The following is a 15,756-nucleotide window of genomic DNA, read 5'->3' as shown; positions in this document are numbered from 1 at the left end:
CCTTGGTGAAAGAAGTGGGCAGGACCTCAGGGATCCAGTTACCAGAAATTAGAAAGGAGGCAACCCTATGAGTTAATGAGTTCTATAGAGACCGATTCCCCAGTCTGTCACACTGACACAGCACAGCAAAGCCAGGAAAGGATTAATGTCACTTTGACTATCTAGTAGGTGATTCAGGGGAGAGAGCCCAGCACCACATCACTAGCAAGCTCTGCTCGATGTGAGAGCCAGAGCACCAGGAGAAAATGTTAAGTGCCTTTATGAGCAATGAGCCAGAGCAGCCTGTCACGGATCTGTTTGGTCCTCATCCCATAGATGATGGGGTTTAGCATGGGCGGCACAAGAAGGTACATGTTGGCAATGAGAATGTGTAAATGCAGGGACACATTGTGGCCAAAACGGTGCAGGAGGGAGGAGAAAAGAGTTGGGAAGTAAAAGGCTAAGATGGCACAGAGGTGAGAACCGCAGGTTCCAAAAGTCTTGAGCCGGGCATCCTTTGTGGGAAGGCTAAAGATGGTCCTGAGGATCTGGGTATAGGACATAGTGATAAAAAACACATCCAGACCAATCACAAAGAATGCCGCAGAGAGGCTGTAGTAACTGCTGATGCTGATGTCAGTGCAGGCCAGCTTCACCATGGCAATGTGCTCGCAGTACGAGTGGGGGATGGTGTTGGTTCTGCAATATGGCCACTGCCTTGCCAGTAAGGGATAGGGCAGTATGAGCATGATGCCGCGCAGCACCACGGCCACGCCAGTCTTGGCCACCACGGGGTTTGTCAGGGTGATGGAATGTCTCAGGGGATGGCAGATGGCCACATAGTGATCAAAAGCCATGGCCACAAAGATCCCAGATTCCATCGCTGAGAAGCAGTGAATGAAGTACAGCTGGGTGAGGCAAGCACTGAAATCGATCTCTCTGGAATTGAACCAGAAGATTGCTAGCATTTTAGGCAGGGTGGATGTGGACAGGACAAGGTCAGTGACAGCCAGCATGCAGAGGAAATAGTTCATGGGCCCATGGAGACTTGGTTCCCTCTTCACAATGAACGGGATGATGAAGTTTCCCAAGACAGCTATGGTGTACATGGTGCAGAAGAGGATGGAGATCCAGACATGGGCTGCCTCCAGGCCAGGAATGCCCAGCAGGATGAAGGTGGAGGTTTTGGTGAAGTTGATTATGTTGGAATCTAACATGGAATAGGGGAGAAGATGTCCAACTCTGAGACAGAATGGTGTCTCCTGGATGTACCCTATGTTCCCACAACTTCCCGTATGTGTCCAGGCCTAGGGTGATGGTCACAATACAAATGCCTGGATGGAGAGACAATATTAATATGAGGCACTACATGCACTACTGGAGGCTGTTCTCATGGGTGAAGCAGATTGGTCACTCTTCACACATTGAAAAATGACATTTTCATTATTCAGAGATAAGAATTATGGGGAACTGACCCTACTAATGTCAATTGCATATTTTATGGTGCTCTGTGCTTCAATAATTCCTACATGTCATGGTGTGGGAAACCATAACAGACACCAGCGGGAAACATCAGTGTGGATACTGGTTATCTGTCATTTTTCCTTAGACCTTTTCTACACTACCAAGTTTTTTTCACCCAAAGGCAGCTTTTGGTGAAAAAAAACAGTGGAGGTCTACACTCTGCAAAGCCACTTTTGATGGTGGAACTCATCAGTTTCAGTCACACAATAAAACTATCTTGACAAGAGTTGTAAAGCTTTTTACACAAAAGTTTTGTCACTGAAGTGCCAGTGTAGACACTTGCAATTGATTTTATCACAGCAATAGGCCTTCGGAAGATGTCCCACAATGCACATCCTCACCACTCTGGTCAGAAGTTTGAACTCTGCTTCCGTGCAAACACCTTCCACCCTTCCCCTTTTAAAGGCCCAGGAATTTTGAAATTCCCCTTCCCGTTTGCTTGATGTGGAGTAAGGTGTTCCACAGGTTGACTGTGCATTGTATGAATAAATACTTACTTTTATTTGTTTTAAACCTGATGCTTATTAATTTCATTTGGTAATCCCTAGTTAGAGCAACCAGACTGCAAATGTGAAAAATTGGGATTGGATAGGGGGTAATAGGACCCTATATAAGAAAAAAGACCCAAACACCAGGACTGTCCCTATACAATTGAGACATCTGGTCACCCTATCCCTAGTTCTTTTGTTATGAGAAGGAATAAACAACTCTTCCTTTTCTACTTTCTCTACATCAGTCATGATTTTATGGATCTCAATCATATCTGCCCTTAACTGTCACTTTTCCAAGTCCCAGTCTTATTAATCGCTCTTCATAAGGGAACCATTCTGTACCTCAATCCTTTGTGTTGCCTTTTTCTGAATCTTTTCCAATTCCAATATAGCTTTTTTGAGATGGGGTGATCACATCTGCACCCAGTATTCAAGATGTGGGCGTACTATGGATTTATATAGAGGAAATATGATATTTTCTTCCCTATTATCTATCCCTTTCTTAATTATTCCAAGCATTCTGTTTGCTTTTTTGACTGTCACTGCACATTGAGTGGAGAACTATCCACAATGATGCCGAGCTCTCCTTCTTAAGTGGTAACAGCAAATTTAGACCTCATCATTTTATACATAGAGTTGGGAATCTGCTTTCCTCTGGGCATTACTTTGCATTTATCAACATTAAATTTCATCTGCCATTTTGTTGCCCAGTCACCCAGTTTTCAGAGATCATTTAGTAGCTCTTCATAGTCTGCCTGGGTCTTAACTATCTTTAGTAATTTTGTATCATTTGAAAATTTTGCCACCTCACTGTTTACCCGTTTCCAGATAATTTATGAATATGTTGACTAGGATTGGTCCCAAAACAGACCCCTGGGGGACACCATTATTTATCTCTCTCCATTCTGAAAACTGATCATTTGTACCTACCCTTTGTTTCCCATCTTTTAACAGTTACCAGTCAATGAGAGCACCTTCCCTTTTATGTCATGACAGCTTACTTTGCTTAAGAGCCTTTGATGAGGGACCTTGTCAGAGGATTACTGAAAATCTAAGTACACTATGTCCACTGAATCCCCTTTGTCCACTTGCTTCTTGACCTCCTCAAAGAATTCTACTAGATTAGAGAGGCATGATTTCCCTTTACTGAAACCATGTTGACTCTTCCTCAAAAATTATGTTCAACTATATGTCTGACAATATTGTTCTTTATTATAGTTTCAACCAGTTTGCCCGGTACTGAAGTCAGACCTACAGTCCTGTAATTGCTGGGATCACCTCTGGAGCCCTTTTTGAAAATTGGTGTCAAATTATCTATCCTCCAGCTCCAGTCATTTGGTACAGAAGCTAATTCAAATGATCAGTTTCAGACTACAGTTAATACTTCTGCAAGTTCACATTTGAGTTCCTTCAGAACTCTTGGGTGAATCCCATCTGGTCCTGGTGTCTAACTGCTGTTTCATTTATCAGTTTGTTCAAAAACCTCCTCTAATGACACCTCAATCTGGGACAGTTCCTCAGATCTGTCACTCAAAAAGAATGGCTTAGGTTTGGGAATCTCTTTCAATCCTCAGTTGTGAAAACCGATGCAAAGAATTAATTTAGTTTCTCCTCAATGGTCTTATCATCCTTGAGTGCTCCTTTAGCACCTGGATTGTCAAACTGGTTATTTAATAGGCTTTCTGCTTCTCATGTACTTACATTTTTTTTGCTGTTACTTTTTTATTCTTTTTCTGACTGTTCATGAAATTCTTTTTTGGCCTTCTTAATTGTATTTTTTACACAACATTTGCCACTGTTTATGCTCCTTTCTATTTCCTCGCTAGGATTTAACTTCCACTTTTTAAAGGATGTTGTTTTGCCTCTCACTGCTTCTTTCTCTTTTTTGTTTAGCTGCTGTGACTCTTTTTTGGTTCTCTTACAATGTTTTTTGCTGTTTTTAAATTTGGGGTATACATTCAAGTTGAGCCTCTATTATGGTGTCTTCAAAAAGTTTCCATTCAGCTTCCAGAGATTTGCACTTTTAGCAACTGTACCCTTTAATTTCTGTTTAATTAACCTCCTAATTTTTGTGTAGTTCACCTATCTGAAATTAAATGCTACAGTGTTGAGCTGCTGTGGTGTTTTTCTTGGCACAAGGATATTTAATTTAATTATATTATGGTCACTATCACCAAGCGGTCTAGCTATATTCACCTTTTGGACCTGATCCTGTGCTTCACTTAGGACTAAATCAAGAATTGCCTCTTCTCTGGTGGGTTCCAGGACCAGCTGTTCCAAGTGGTGTCAACCACATACTGTCCTGAGGGGACATGTACCCAATCAATATGGGGATAATTGAAATCCCCCTTATTATTGAGGTTTTTTTTAATTTAATAGCCTGAGCATTTCACATTCACTACCACCGTCCTGGTCAGGTGGTCAGTAATATATCCCTACCACTATATTGTTATTATTAGAGCATGGAATTTCCATCCATAGGGATTCTATGATGTAGTTTGATTCATTCATGATTTTTACTTCATTTGATTCCATACTTTCTTTCACATATAATGTCACTTCGCCATCAGCACAAGCTCTTCTATCTTACCAATATATTTTGCACTCTGGTATTACTGTATCCCAATGATTATTGTCATTCCACCAAGTTTCTGTAAAAGCAGTAAAGAGTCCTGTGGCACCTTATAGACTAACAGACGTTTTGGAGCATGAGCTTTCGTGAGTGAATACCAAGTTTCTGTTATGCCTATTATATCAATATCTTCATTTAATATGAGGCACTCTAGTTCACTCATTGTATTATTTAGACTTTTAGCATTGCTGCATAAGGGAAGTTTCAATTACATTGACAGTCTGAACCTATAAAATTGATCAAATAAAATTATTTACATAATATATATTTGGCCCGGTGAACTCCTTGACACAGACATTTATTGGAACAAAGAGCTTAAGTGAATAGGACTCACAAATGAATTGCCATTGTGGATGGTGCTGGTGGCACGAACTTTAGTTAAGGCTGTCTAACGCCTTCAGTTATGAGACCTCATTCTCAGTTGCTCATAGGTTTGCCAAATGTTAAGCATTTGCACTGAAATTTCCCATGCGAGGTGTCTGCTTTAGGCTGATTTTTTTTTAAAGTTTCAGTGATAACATTTCAGCTGACTTTAGGAATGAAACTAGCAGAGAAGACGTCTTTCCCATGTTGAAAAATTCTTATAATTGTTCCAGTGAGGAGCTCTATCACCTCCATCCTTTCCAGCAGATAAAAATCAGCTAACAGCCCCCCTGCCCTATTAACAGCCAGAGTCCTGAGATGAAAGAGGAGGTGGTGATAGTGTCTGTGCATTAACACAGAGAGGACTCCTGAGGTCTTTTCTCACTTCTTACTCCGAGGGCAGAATTGCCTCTGTGAGGTCTGAGTAAACTAAGGGCCATGGCCTAAGAATTTGACCTTATGTTATACATCTACTAACACCTTTCATCCTGAAGGATCCCCTCTTCACTGAAATGCAACAGCCTTGGACCAAAGGCCAACAACCAGCTGGGGAGCCACAGCAAAAGGTGATATTTTGGCATGTGATACTGGAGAAAACTCATCCCCCTTAGCAAGGTCTTTGAGATATTTACTGGGGGTGCAGAGCAGAAAGGACCACAGACTTACACTCTGTCCCACCCCACACCCATTATATTAGGTTTGTTGAGCTGCTGAGCTCCTTGGCAAGAGATGCAGTACCTGTGAATCCTGAGATGGAATCCCCCTCATATATCCATGTCCCACACCTTTCTCACCGCAGCATCTGCAGCAACATCAGACAGCAAAAGAATACACAGATATCTGCACTCTTTATAATATGGCTCTATGCAATCCCAGGGGAATTCGCTCAGTATCTAAGGGAGAAACGGCATCTGACTGTAAACAGGCCAGAGACTGGAGATACTTTAGCCAATCTCTCGATTTCCATGTCTGCACTTCTGTGTAAACAGTAAATAAGGGATTTTCCCAAAGGGCTCTGTGCTGACTCAGAGAGAAAGTAGCTGCTCTGTGTATTTGTGTATATTTAACAATTATAGTTGATTAGTAAGAAAATGAGGGATAAAGTCTCTGTCTCCAAAGGGTTTGATACCCTGTAAATGCCCAGGTTGGATGGGTAGATAGTAAATAGACAGTTATGGAAAAGATGACCAAGGGGAGACATTAGCACTTTCTGCAGCTATACAGGGCTTTTGTTAAGGGATCAGAGGTACATAATTCTCATCAGTATCTGTTATCATACTGTGCAGCAACTTACATTTAAGAATCTTCAAAACTCTTAGCAAAGGCACGTCACTATGAACACATCCCCAATATACAGATAGGTAAACAGAGGCAAAGGTACCTTGGCCAAGGTCACAGAGAGAATGACAGACAGAACTGAAGAGTCCTGACCTCTCTGCCATAAGCATAGTCTCTCTGCCAGTAACGAAGCGCATGAGAAGAGGGAAATGGTCTAGAAGGACTTGTTCATTGGTAAGTGTGACAGACTTCTCTGGGGCGCAACCAGAGCCTTCCTGCATGCCAGTCTGTGCCACCCTCTCACATTGTGAGGATGTGGGAAGCCACCATCCTCCCTAGATATGTTAAAACTCAGACAGAGAGGCACCCAGTTACAGTTATATGAAAACTTTCACTTGACACTGGTGAATTAATAATAGAGAGACTCCAGCCGGCTGCACATGATGGTGAGGTGCTCAAGGGGTCCTTTCTGGTCCACTACCAAGGGGCCTGTTACCAGATGCATTACTCTGTGGCGAAGGCCCAGTGCTACCTCTGCCGGGTGATGGGGCATGTCTGGAGGGACAGCCCCTTGGCCTGGCATGGAGGAGCGTCCAGAATCCATGAGCCCCAGCAAGGTACCAGCCCCATCATTGCCAGCCCCCACTGGCTTCCTAGCACCCGGGCCTGCCCCTCCTCCTCCCCAGCCCACAATTGCTCCCAGTCAGGCCCTAGGGGCACCCCCCAGAGCACCCAGACAAGTGGGAGAGCCCCAACTCCGCTGTGTGCAGTCTGGCGAGGTCTATGGAGGAGGGTGCAGCAGGATTATTGGAAGGCATGGGAAAGGTCCCACCTTGGGGAGAGTTTAGCGTCCCTTATGCTGCCCCACCACTACCTCCCGAAGTTCCCGTGCCACGGCCCCTGTCCCCTGGCTCGACACTGTTCCGGATCCCACCGAGGATACCATGGAAGGCTGGGTTCTAGTTCAGGGGAAGCAGGGCAAGCGGAAGGCTCAGGCTCCGCTCCGCCCATCTGATGCAGAAGGCCCTCGAAAAACCAGGGAGGGGGCCGCTAACACCGAGCCTTCTACCTTACCCCCAGGGGAATCCCATCCGCTGGAGCCAGCTGGGGATGTCGTGGCAGCAATAGAGGGTAGCACCACCCATCCCCCAGAATCCTTCCTTGAGGAGGCCTTTGATAGAGCCCCTCCTGACCCCTTGTCACCTGAGGCCCTTGCGAGCCCCGAGGTGAACGTTGCTTCAGGCACCAGTGAAGAGGTTCCCCGGGGTGGTGGGGGTGATCTTCCCTCCATTTTTTGAGGAGATAGAGGCCCTGAGTCCAGTAACCCAGGGGGAGGATGACCCTCTGCCAGCGGGCCTAGATGTGGGCAACCTCATCCCAGCCCCCTCTTTCCCCATGCTCCCTTCCCCTACCCGCAGCTTCCGCTCCTGCCTCCGAGGAACCCCTGGACTCTTCCACCAACCCGTCCGTGGATGGCACCCCGCTACCGGATGCTGAGCCAATTGAGGCAACACTCAGTGCCATGCGGCTGGGACCTGAGTTACCAGGGGTATCCCTCACTGATGTGGGGCAGCCGTCCTCCTTCCCAGGTGGGGGTTGCCCTCCTGGCTGCTGCTACTGCTGTGGGGAGGACCCTTGTGGTGTGACCCTCAGAGCGGAGAGCAAGGCCCCATTTTTCCCATCATTTGTGGTTCCTCCTCTGGCTGGGTTGCTGTTGTCTTTGCTGCTGCTGGTGGTGCTGCTGAAGAGCCTGTTGCTGCTGCTGGGGCTGAGCTGGGAGAGGAGGAGGCCCTGCTTTGTGGAGGGGATTTGTAACATCCTTGCTTCTGTGGTGGCAGGTGCCGTTGTAGCGGGGAGCTGGGGCAGTGGTGTGGAGCCCTCCCCGTGGTTTTTCCGCTCCCCTACTGCCACCACCACCACCCCCTCCACCTTCCCTATTACCACCTGGCCCTGTTCTCCACTCCCCAGCCCAGCAGTTTGCTCTGTCCTCTGCCGCATCGTGGGACAGGAGCAGTAGCAAGGGGGCACTTGTTTTTTGGGCGCCTAAGGGTGTGCATTTCCACTTCCCTCTCTTGGACTTGCCCTCCCTCCCCTGCTGCATTTGGCTGATGGGCTCCTTTTTCCCCTGCGTCGCCCTGTGCTTGCAGCTGTTTCCCCCCTTTCCCTTGCTTCCTGCCCCGCCCACCCCCTGTTCGCGGCATTTTCCCCTGCCCTGTTTTTTGAGAGGCCTCGTTCGTTGTAAGCCCCAGGTTAGTTTGCTTGCCCCACCCTTGTCTCATGGTGCAGGCGTTGCTGCCAGTCTGGTTGCTTCTGAGCCTGCGCTGTTTTCTGTCCCTTGCCTGTGGTACACTCGTCCTCCCCCACCCTTCATTCCAGTCCCCTGCTGTTCGTCCCCCTCCCGGTTTACCCTCTTCGCCTGGGAGCCCACGTTCTATTTCCAGCGCTGGAGATTCCCCTCCCTTCTTCAGTCACTGATGCCTTCATGATGGTTTAGTTCCCCCCCGCCCCCGCCCCCTGCTTTCTTTTGGGCAGCCGGGGAGCCGGTTTCTTCATCCTGTGCCGGGAGTTATCTTCCTTGTTTTCCGGTGTCCCTTTGTGTTGGCACCCGTCCACCCTGCTTTCAGCCTAGCGGGTGGGTGTGGTAGCCACTTCCCCACCTCCTCTACCCTCCCTTCCAGCCCCCTTGCCCCTTCCTTCCCTCCATTCCCCATTCCCTTTTTCCTGCCCTAGTGTCTGTCCCTATCCCTCCCTTCCTGTAGTGGGTGATCTGGGGGATGGGACTTCCCTGAAGGTCTCTGCTGTTCCCTTTCAGTCTCCCTCCCCTGCGATGGCTGCCTCGACTACCACCACCAGATTCCCTCTCATCCCTGCTTCTGAGGCACTGACAGCAGAGGGAGCAGATAGGGACTCCCAAGACTCCATTGCTGCTGTCAAGACCTCAGCAGCCTCCACCTCTGAGACTGGACCAGTGGGAAAGGCCAGGGGATGAAGAAGGGCAGGGCCTTGCCCGGAAGGCGAAAGCCCTATGGCAGTCATTCCCTTTACTGCTGCAGCCCCGTCAACGGCCACAGCCCCCCTTTTTCCCTGACCCGGTACCCTCCACCTGCCCTGGCGGTGCCACTCCCTCGGCCCCCAGAGCATACGCCCAGGTAGCTGCGACCCCTCCATTCACCATCTGCTCCAGACGCCTTCCAGAGTACCATTCCCAGTGGCCAGGGCCCCTTTCTCACCCTCATCAGGGAACCCGAGGTGTGTTGCCTCCCAGTGTCAGCCTCGCCCCACATAGAAACCTACTGTGATGGGTTGGATCACAGAAACCCCCTGGGAGCTGCCACCTGATGTGCCCAGACCACTTCTGCCCTTGCTTTCCTGCCTTGTTAGCCTGGGATGTCAATATCCTGCCTGGTTTGAGCCAGACCCGCTATCCTGCTGCAAACCCAGATCCAGGTCTGAACCACATCCCCTAACAGCTGCAGGATTACCTGAAAGCAGCTCACAGAAGTGTTCCTGTCTTTAACACTCAGATGCCCAATTCCCAATGGAGTCTAAATCCATATAAATCTGTTTTACCCTGTGTAAAGCTTATAGAGGGTAAACTCATAAATTGTTCGCCATCTATAACACTGACAGAGAGAAATGCACAGCTGTTTGAGCCCTCCCCTAGGTATTAACACATACTCTGAGTTAATTAATAAGTAAAAAGTGATTTTATTAAATACAGAAAGTAGGATTTAAGTGATTCTAAATAGTGACAGACAGAACAAAGTAAGTCACCAAGCAAAATAAAGTAAAATGAGCAAATCTATGTCTAATCAAACTGAATACAGATAAGATCCTCACCCGTTCCAGAATGTTCCCTTTTACAGACTAATCTCCTTTTAGCCTGGGACCAGCAATCAGTCACACCCCTTGCAGTAACTCTCTTTTGTTCCAGTTTCTTTCAGGTATCTTTGGGGGTGGAGAGGTTCCCTCTTTAGCCAGCTGAAGACCAAATGGAGGGGTCTCCCATGGGCTTAAATAGACTTTCTCTTGTGGGTGGAGACCCCCTCCTCACTCCTATGCAAAGTCCAGCTCCAAGATGGAGTTTTGGAGTCACTTGGGTCAGTCACATGTCCATGCATGACTCACAGTTTCTTACCAGGTAGCAGCCATGGGTCACATGCTCCGTTGAACGTCCTCAGGTAGACTTCTTACGTGGATTGGAGCATTCCAGGATTTATTGTCCATTAAATGTTTCTTGACTAGGTACTTAATTTCAACATTCCTTTCTCCAGAAGCTGACCAAATGATCTACTAAAGTTTTTTAGTAATCAAGCCAGTACACAGCCAATATTCATAACTTTGAATACAAAAATGATAGATACGTACAAATAGGATTAATACATTCAGTAGATCATGAGCTTTACAGAGCTATATTACATGACATATGCAGCATAAAACACATTCTAGTTGTGTTATATATATATATACATTCAGAAGCATATTTCCATAAAGCCTTATGGAAAGTACCGTCACACTTATGTTCTGGAGTTGGCGCAGGTGGTGGGGCCCATAGCAGTGGTGGCAGCCTCTAAGGTGTTTGGGAAGGTGGTGTTCTTCCGACACTGGAGGCCACTGCCCAGGAGATGGTGGAGAGGGGCTTGGGGGTGGGGGGTGTTCATGTCCCCCTTGAGCCTTTGGAGGACCTGGGTGTGTGGGTGGTGTTCTCCTCTGTTACTCCCTTCTGCCCCAATTCCACCCTTCTCCTGTTCCTCTCCCCCTGGGGGAAGACCCTGTCTGTCCTCATCCCCCTTCCATTGGGCTGTAAGGATCCTGCCCTCCTCTATGTTTTATCATTCCTCCGGCAGGTGGAGGATCGAGTGCTGCTGGTGGTGTGTGATGGAAGGCTCTGGAGGGGTCCTTTCTGGTGCCCCATCAAGGGGCCAAGTACAAGGTTTACTATTCTTTGGGGAAGGCCCGGTGCTTTGTCTGCCAGGTTGTGCGGCACATCCGGAGGGACTGCTCCGTGGTCCAGCTTGGACGGGCATCTGGAACTCCTGACACCGGGAAGGGCATTGACTCTACGATCACTGGCAGCCCTGATGACCTAGTCCCTGGTATTGCCCCTCCTCCATCTGTGACCATTGTCAACTCTGCTTGGGTCTCAGGGAAGGCCTCTGTGACGTACCCAGATGAGCGTGCGGGCACCGCCGCTGTGGTGGGTAGTAGACCAGGGCCTGCGGAGGAGAGAGTGGCAGGGCCGGTGGCTGGAATCGAGTGAGGCTTGCCTCAGGGGGAGTCTGTCCCTTTCCCTGCTGTCCTGCCCTCATCTTCCTTTTCTCTTCTCTCATCACCCTCACTCCCTGGCTTTGACCAGCTTACCAGCCCCCCTCTTCAGGGAGCTGGGAGCTTGTGCAAGGGAGGTGCCATAAGTGGGGACTGTGGGCCCATCACCCCCCTTGCTGGCGAGGAGGAAGGGACCCCCCTGTAAAATTATGAAAGAGGTTGCTGGCACTGGGTTTTCTGCTGCTTCCTCTGCTCATGTTCACCAGTTGGAGTCGGCTGAAGTCGCTGCAGCTACAGAGGCAGGTAGTACCACCTATCTCATGGAGTTCCTCCCTGAGGGGATTACGGAAGGTGCCCCCCCCGCCTTACCATCTGTGTCCCCTGTAGGCGCCGAAGTGGCTACTGCCATGGCTGCTGTTGAGGGGGACCCCGTAGAGGTAGGTGGGGACTTTGCCTCTATTTTTGATGAGATCAAGGCCCTGGGCTTGGCCCCAACCACTGAGGGGGTCCCTGCCCCCCTGTTAGAGGTTCCCAGTCAGAGTGCTTACAATCTGTGGCGCCCTCCTCCTCCTTTTCCCCCTCCTCAGGTGGTTACCCATGTATTGGCCTCTGCAACACCCCGGGACCTGACCATCTGCCTCACCATGATTGGTAATCTGGCTGCTGCCGCCATGCCTAGTGAGGCAACGGCTGACCCCAAGCATCTGGGCTCTGAGACAATGGGAGCCCTTCCCTATGAGGCAGGGTGGCAGCCCTCGTCCTCCCCACTGGTGGAATCGTGGGTGCCTCGTTTAGTGGGGTACCTGAGCCTAGCGCTGTGGGGGAACCATCCCTTGCTGCCTCTTTGACCACCATGCTGGGTTGAGAGGCACCGTATCCCAGTAACTTTGGCACTTTGAACACTGTAGGATGGGTCTCTGCAGATGTCAGGTGCCCTCCTCCCTTCAGGAGGGAAGGTAATCAGTTGTTTTCCTGCAGGAGACCAACATGGACCCAGCCACCAAAGCTAGCTGGCGGCTGGAGTAGGAGGACAAGGTCTACTTTTGCCAGCTCTCAGCTCGTCAGGCTTGTCACACTGGAATGGTTACCCTATTCTCGCCTCACCTACAGCCCAAGCTGCTGAGGATTACCGAGGACATGCTGTGGGTCGCCTGCTGCAAAGCTGGGCTCAGGTGGATGGGCTGGCATTGCGTCTTGTCAACATCTATGCCCCAACATCCAGCCCGGAGTGAGTACATTTGTTTCAGCAGGAGCTTCGTCTTCCTCGGTTCTTTATATGCTGTTTTTCGTTCCTTTATCCATTCACGTACCCAGGCAGAGTTCCTCTGGGGAACATCCACCTGCTCTCTCGATGTCTTTGAGGAGCAATGGGTGCTGTCCAGGGTTCTCTGGTCAGTATCCCCTTCTGGTTCCCTAGTTTTGGCCGTTTAACCCTCTGTTCCCATTATTGCATTTGTTGTCCCCCAAACTCAGTTGGGTTCTGGGTTTAGTAGTCCCTCCCTAGCTGGAGGAGGAGCTTTTAGCAATGGGTGAGCTAGCACTCTCCCACATCCCGGTGCTCAGCGGGACTCTTCTTTTGTATCCTTCTGGTCTGAGTCTATCACAATACAAATAGGATGAACACATTCAGTATATTATAACTTTTCCAATGTGACATTACAAGAGGCATTTCACATAAATAATATTCCAGTTATGTCATATTCATATTCATAAGCATATTTCCATAAAGCATATGGAATGCCATGTCACACAGCCAATTCCTCTCTGCCTTAGCACAGGCGTCTCTCCATCTGTTTACATTCTGATGCCCTCTAGCCCCTTCTAAAATAATAATTAGGTAAAAATTAGTAACGAGACAGCCACTAGGCATGCTTTTAAGACATGCGACTCCTCTGAGGAAAAAGAGTAGAAGTATCAAGAAAATTAAACTACTGGTTTATTGGGATTCCTTAACTTTGACACTTGAAGATTTTCCAATGCTGCTAAACATGATTCTGTAATTGAGTAGGACTGTGAACCAAAGGAATCTCAATGCAGACAAAGCCTTTCTTTGAGGGAATCTGAGACAGAGCGGAGGGCTGAGAAGAACAGCTGAAGAGAAAAGAAGCCATATATAAAATTGGTAACCACGTTCTGTGTTTGCCAAGCAGTACTGTGTGGGGCGAGCACAGGAACTACTTGTGAAAGAGATGCTCATTGAGGGAAATGTATAGCTCTAAATGTATAGCTTTGTCTAACGTAGGAGTTATGTGCTTGATAACGGCTTGTGTAATTCCTTCTCAATAACATGCTGTGTATTGCAGATAATTCTTGTGGACTTTTCCATTGGTAGGACCGTCATCATCTTCACTGTGAGCCATTAAAGATCCATTTCAGGAGTAGTATCACTCCCTGGTGTTAATATTTGAGAGCAGAGGATAGTTTACTGTCATGTCTAAGTAAATAGGCCTTTAAACTGAATGAATACTCTTTCTGGACTTGTTGCCCAGTAAGAGCTTGGTATCCTAGATCGCTGGTTTAACTAATTTAAATATTGTTCTGAATCGGTTCGGACTTATATTATTTATAGCTCAGGGTTCACGAACACAGCCACTGAGGGTCACTGTACCAGGAATTAAGGGGATGCCCTGAGACTCTCAGTTATCGGTGGTGGATGTTTACTGTGAAGATCTTGGCTCTGATACCTGGCTGCCAAACGCTGTTCCTATTGTGTTCAGGGAAGGGTGTTTGAATGCAATATTATTAAAATGTCAGACTTGTAGCACTCCCACTCCTAACAAGGAACAAATGACAGATGCTGCTGTTTGGATGATGTATCAGACTGTGAATAAGTTTGCAGAGGAGTGTGAGATCTGGAAACATGAGAAGGAAAATTTGCAACAGGTGTTGGAGAAGTTGAGATTGCAGAATGAGGGGATGAAAAGAGACTTGCAAAATATAGCCAATGCCCAGCATATTGTTGCTTTAGCCCAAACTTCTCAGGAATTGGAATGTGATATGAATGCACAAATGCAGAAAAAAAACAAAGTATAAAATGGAAGCAAAACTATATAAAGGGGCTGTCAGTTTTAACTGAACAGGCTACAGCCCCCCTGTAAAATAAAATAATAGGAAATGCTGTGAAGTGATTAATAAGCTTTTCTCAAGTTGGGTTAAAAGAGTTTCCTCCACACAACTCCCCAGAGGTCTCTGGGAGAGAGACGTGAGTCCTTTATGTCACTAGACAGTCCCAGATCCTTCCCCATCAGTCCAACACTATTATCCATTCACAGAGCATTTGCACCCCATCACTCTCCCACTAATACGCATTCCCAGACCCCCACCCCCCATCAACCCCACACTAATATCTATTCCCAGATAGGTCCCATCCCTCATCACCCGCATGCAAATATCGATTCCCAGATTCCCCTCCCCCATCAGCCCCATGCTAATATCCATTCTCAGCCCTTCACCCCCTATTCCCATCACTTCGACCCCAGAATGCTAGGGTCCCACACCACTAACCCTCCCCACCCCGAGTTTTGAGCTAAAACGTCCAGTTGAAAAGGGTATCTGGCTAGGTCCAGTTGCAGCAGAGTGGGGTGGAGACATCATCTCATAAACCCACATCAGCCCTTACACAATTGAGGCTGCCTCCTACTAGCAGGCGGGGTCCTCCTCAGGCTACTGAAACTCCCATTCCAGCCCCGGAACATATAGGATGCTGCTGGGATAGGGAGGGGGGTGGAGATGATGCAGAGAGTAACAGGGATAGTGAGGAGAGGAGTGAGTGACAGGGGCATGGACATGGGGGACATGGGGGGGTAGCATGCGAGGCCTCAGGTGTCCGGTTACCAGCAATAAGAAGTGCAGCACCCCTGTGAGTTGTACATAGATGGATTTCCCAGATTGTCAGGTTCATATAGCACTGTCAGCTAAAGCAAGGATTCAATGTCTCTAGTCAGTGATTCAGGGAAGAGAGCCTAACACCATATCACCAGCCAGATCTCCACGGAGATTGGCCTGATAGCCAGAGCACCAGAAGAAATCTTTATTCCACATGAGTAACATGCCAGAGCAGCCTGTCCCGGATCTCTTTGATCCTCACCCCATAGATGATGGGGTTTAGCATGGAGGGCAGTAGAATGTACATGTTGGCAATGAGAATGTGGAAATGTGTGGGCATATTGTGGCCAAACCGGTGCGCGAGAAAGGAGAAGATAGCTGGGATATAAAATGCTAAAA

At 48.0% G+C, this 15,756-nt stretch overlaps 1 protein-coding gene across 1 annotated transcript; it reads right to left on the bottom strand.

The window, feature by feature from the left end:
* Nucleotides 1–248: 248 nt before the first annotated feature.
* Nucleotides 249–1,196, bottom strand: LOC115641981 (olfactory receptor 52M1-like). Its single transcript, XM_030545319.1, has one exon. The coding sequence runs from the start codon at nt 1,194–1,196 to the stop codon at nt 249–251; it is 948 nt and encodes a 315-aa protein (XP_030401179.1).
* Between the last annotated feature and the right edge of the window lie 14,560 nt (nt 1,197–15,756).

The sequence above is a fragment of the Gopherus evgoodei genome, unplaced genomic scaffold (assembly GCF_007399415.2).
Source record: "Gopherus evgoodei ecotype Sinaloan lineage unplaced genomic scaffold, rGopEvg1_v1.p scaffold_36_arrow_ctg1, whole genome shotgun sequence".
Classification (NCBI taxonomy): Eukaryota; Metazoa; Chordata; order Testudines; family Testudinidae; genus Gopherus; species Gopherus evgoodei.
Note: the sequence above shows the minus strand (reverse complement) of the source record. Positions and strands in the feature narration are given on the sequence as shown.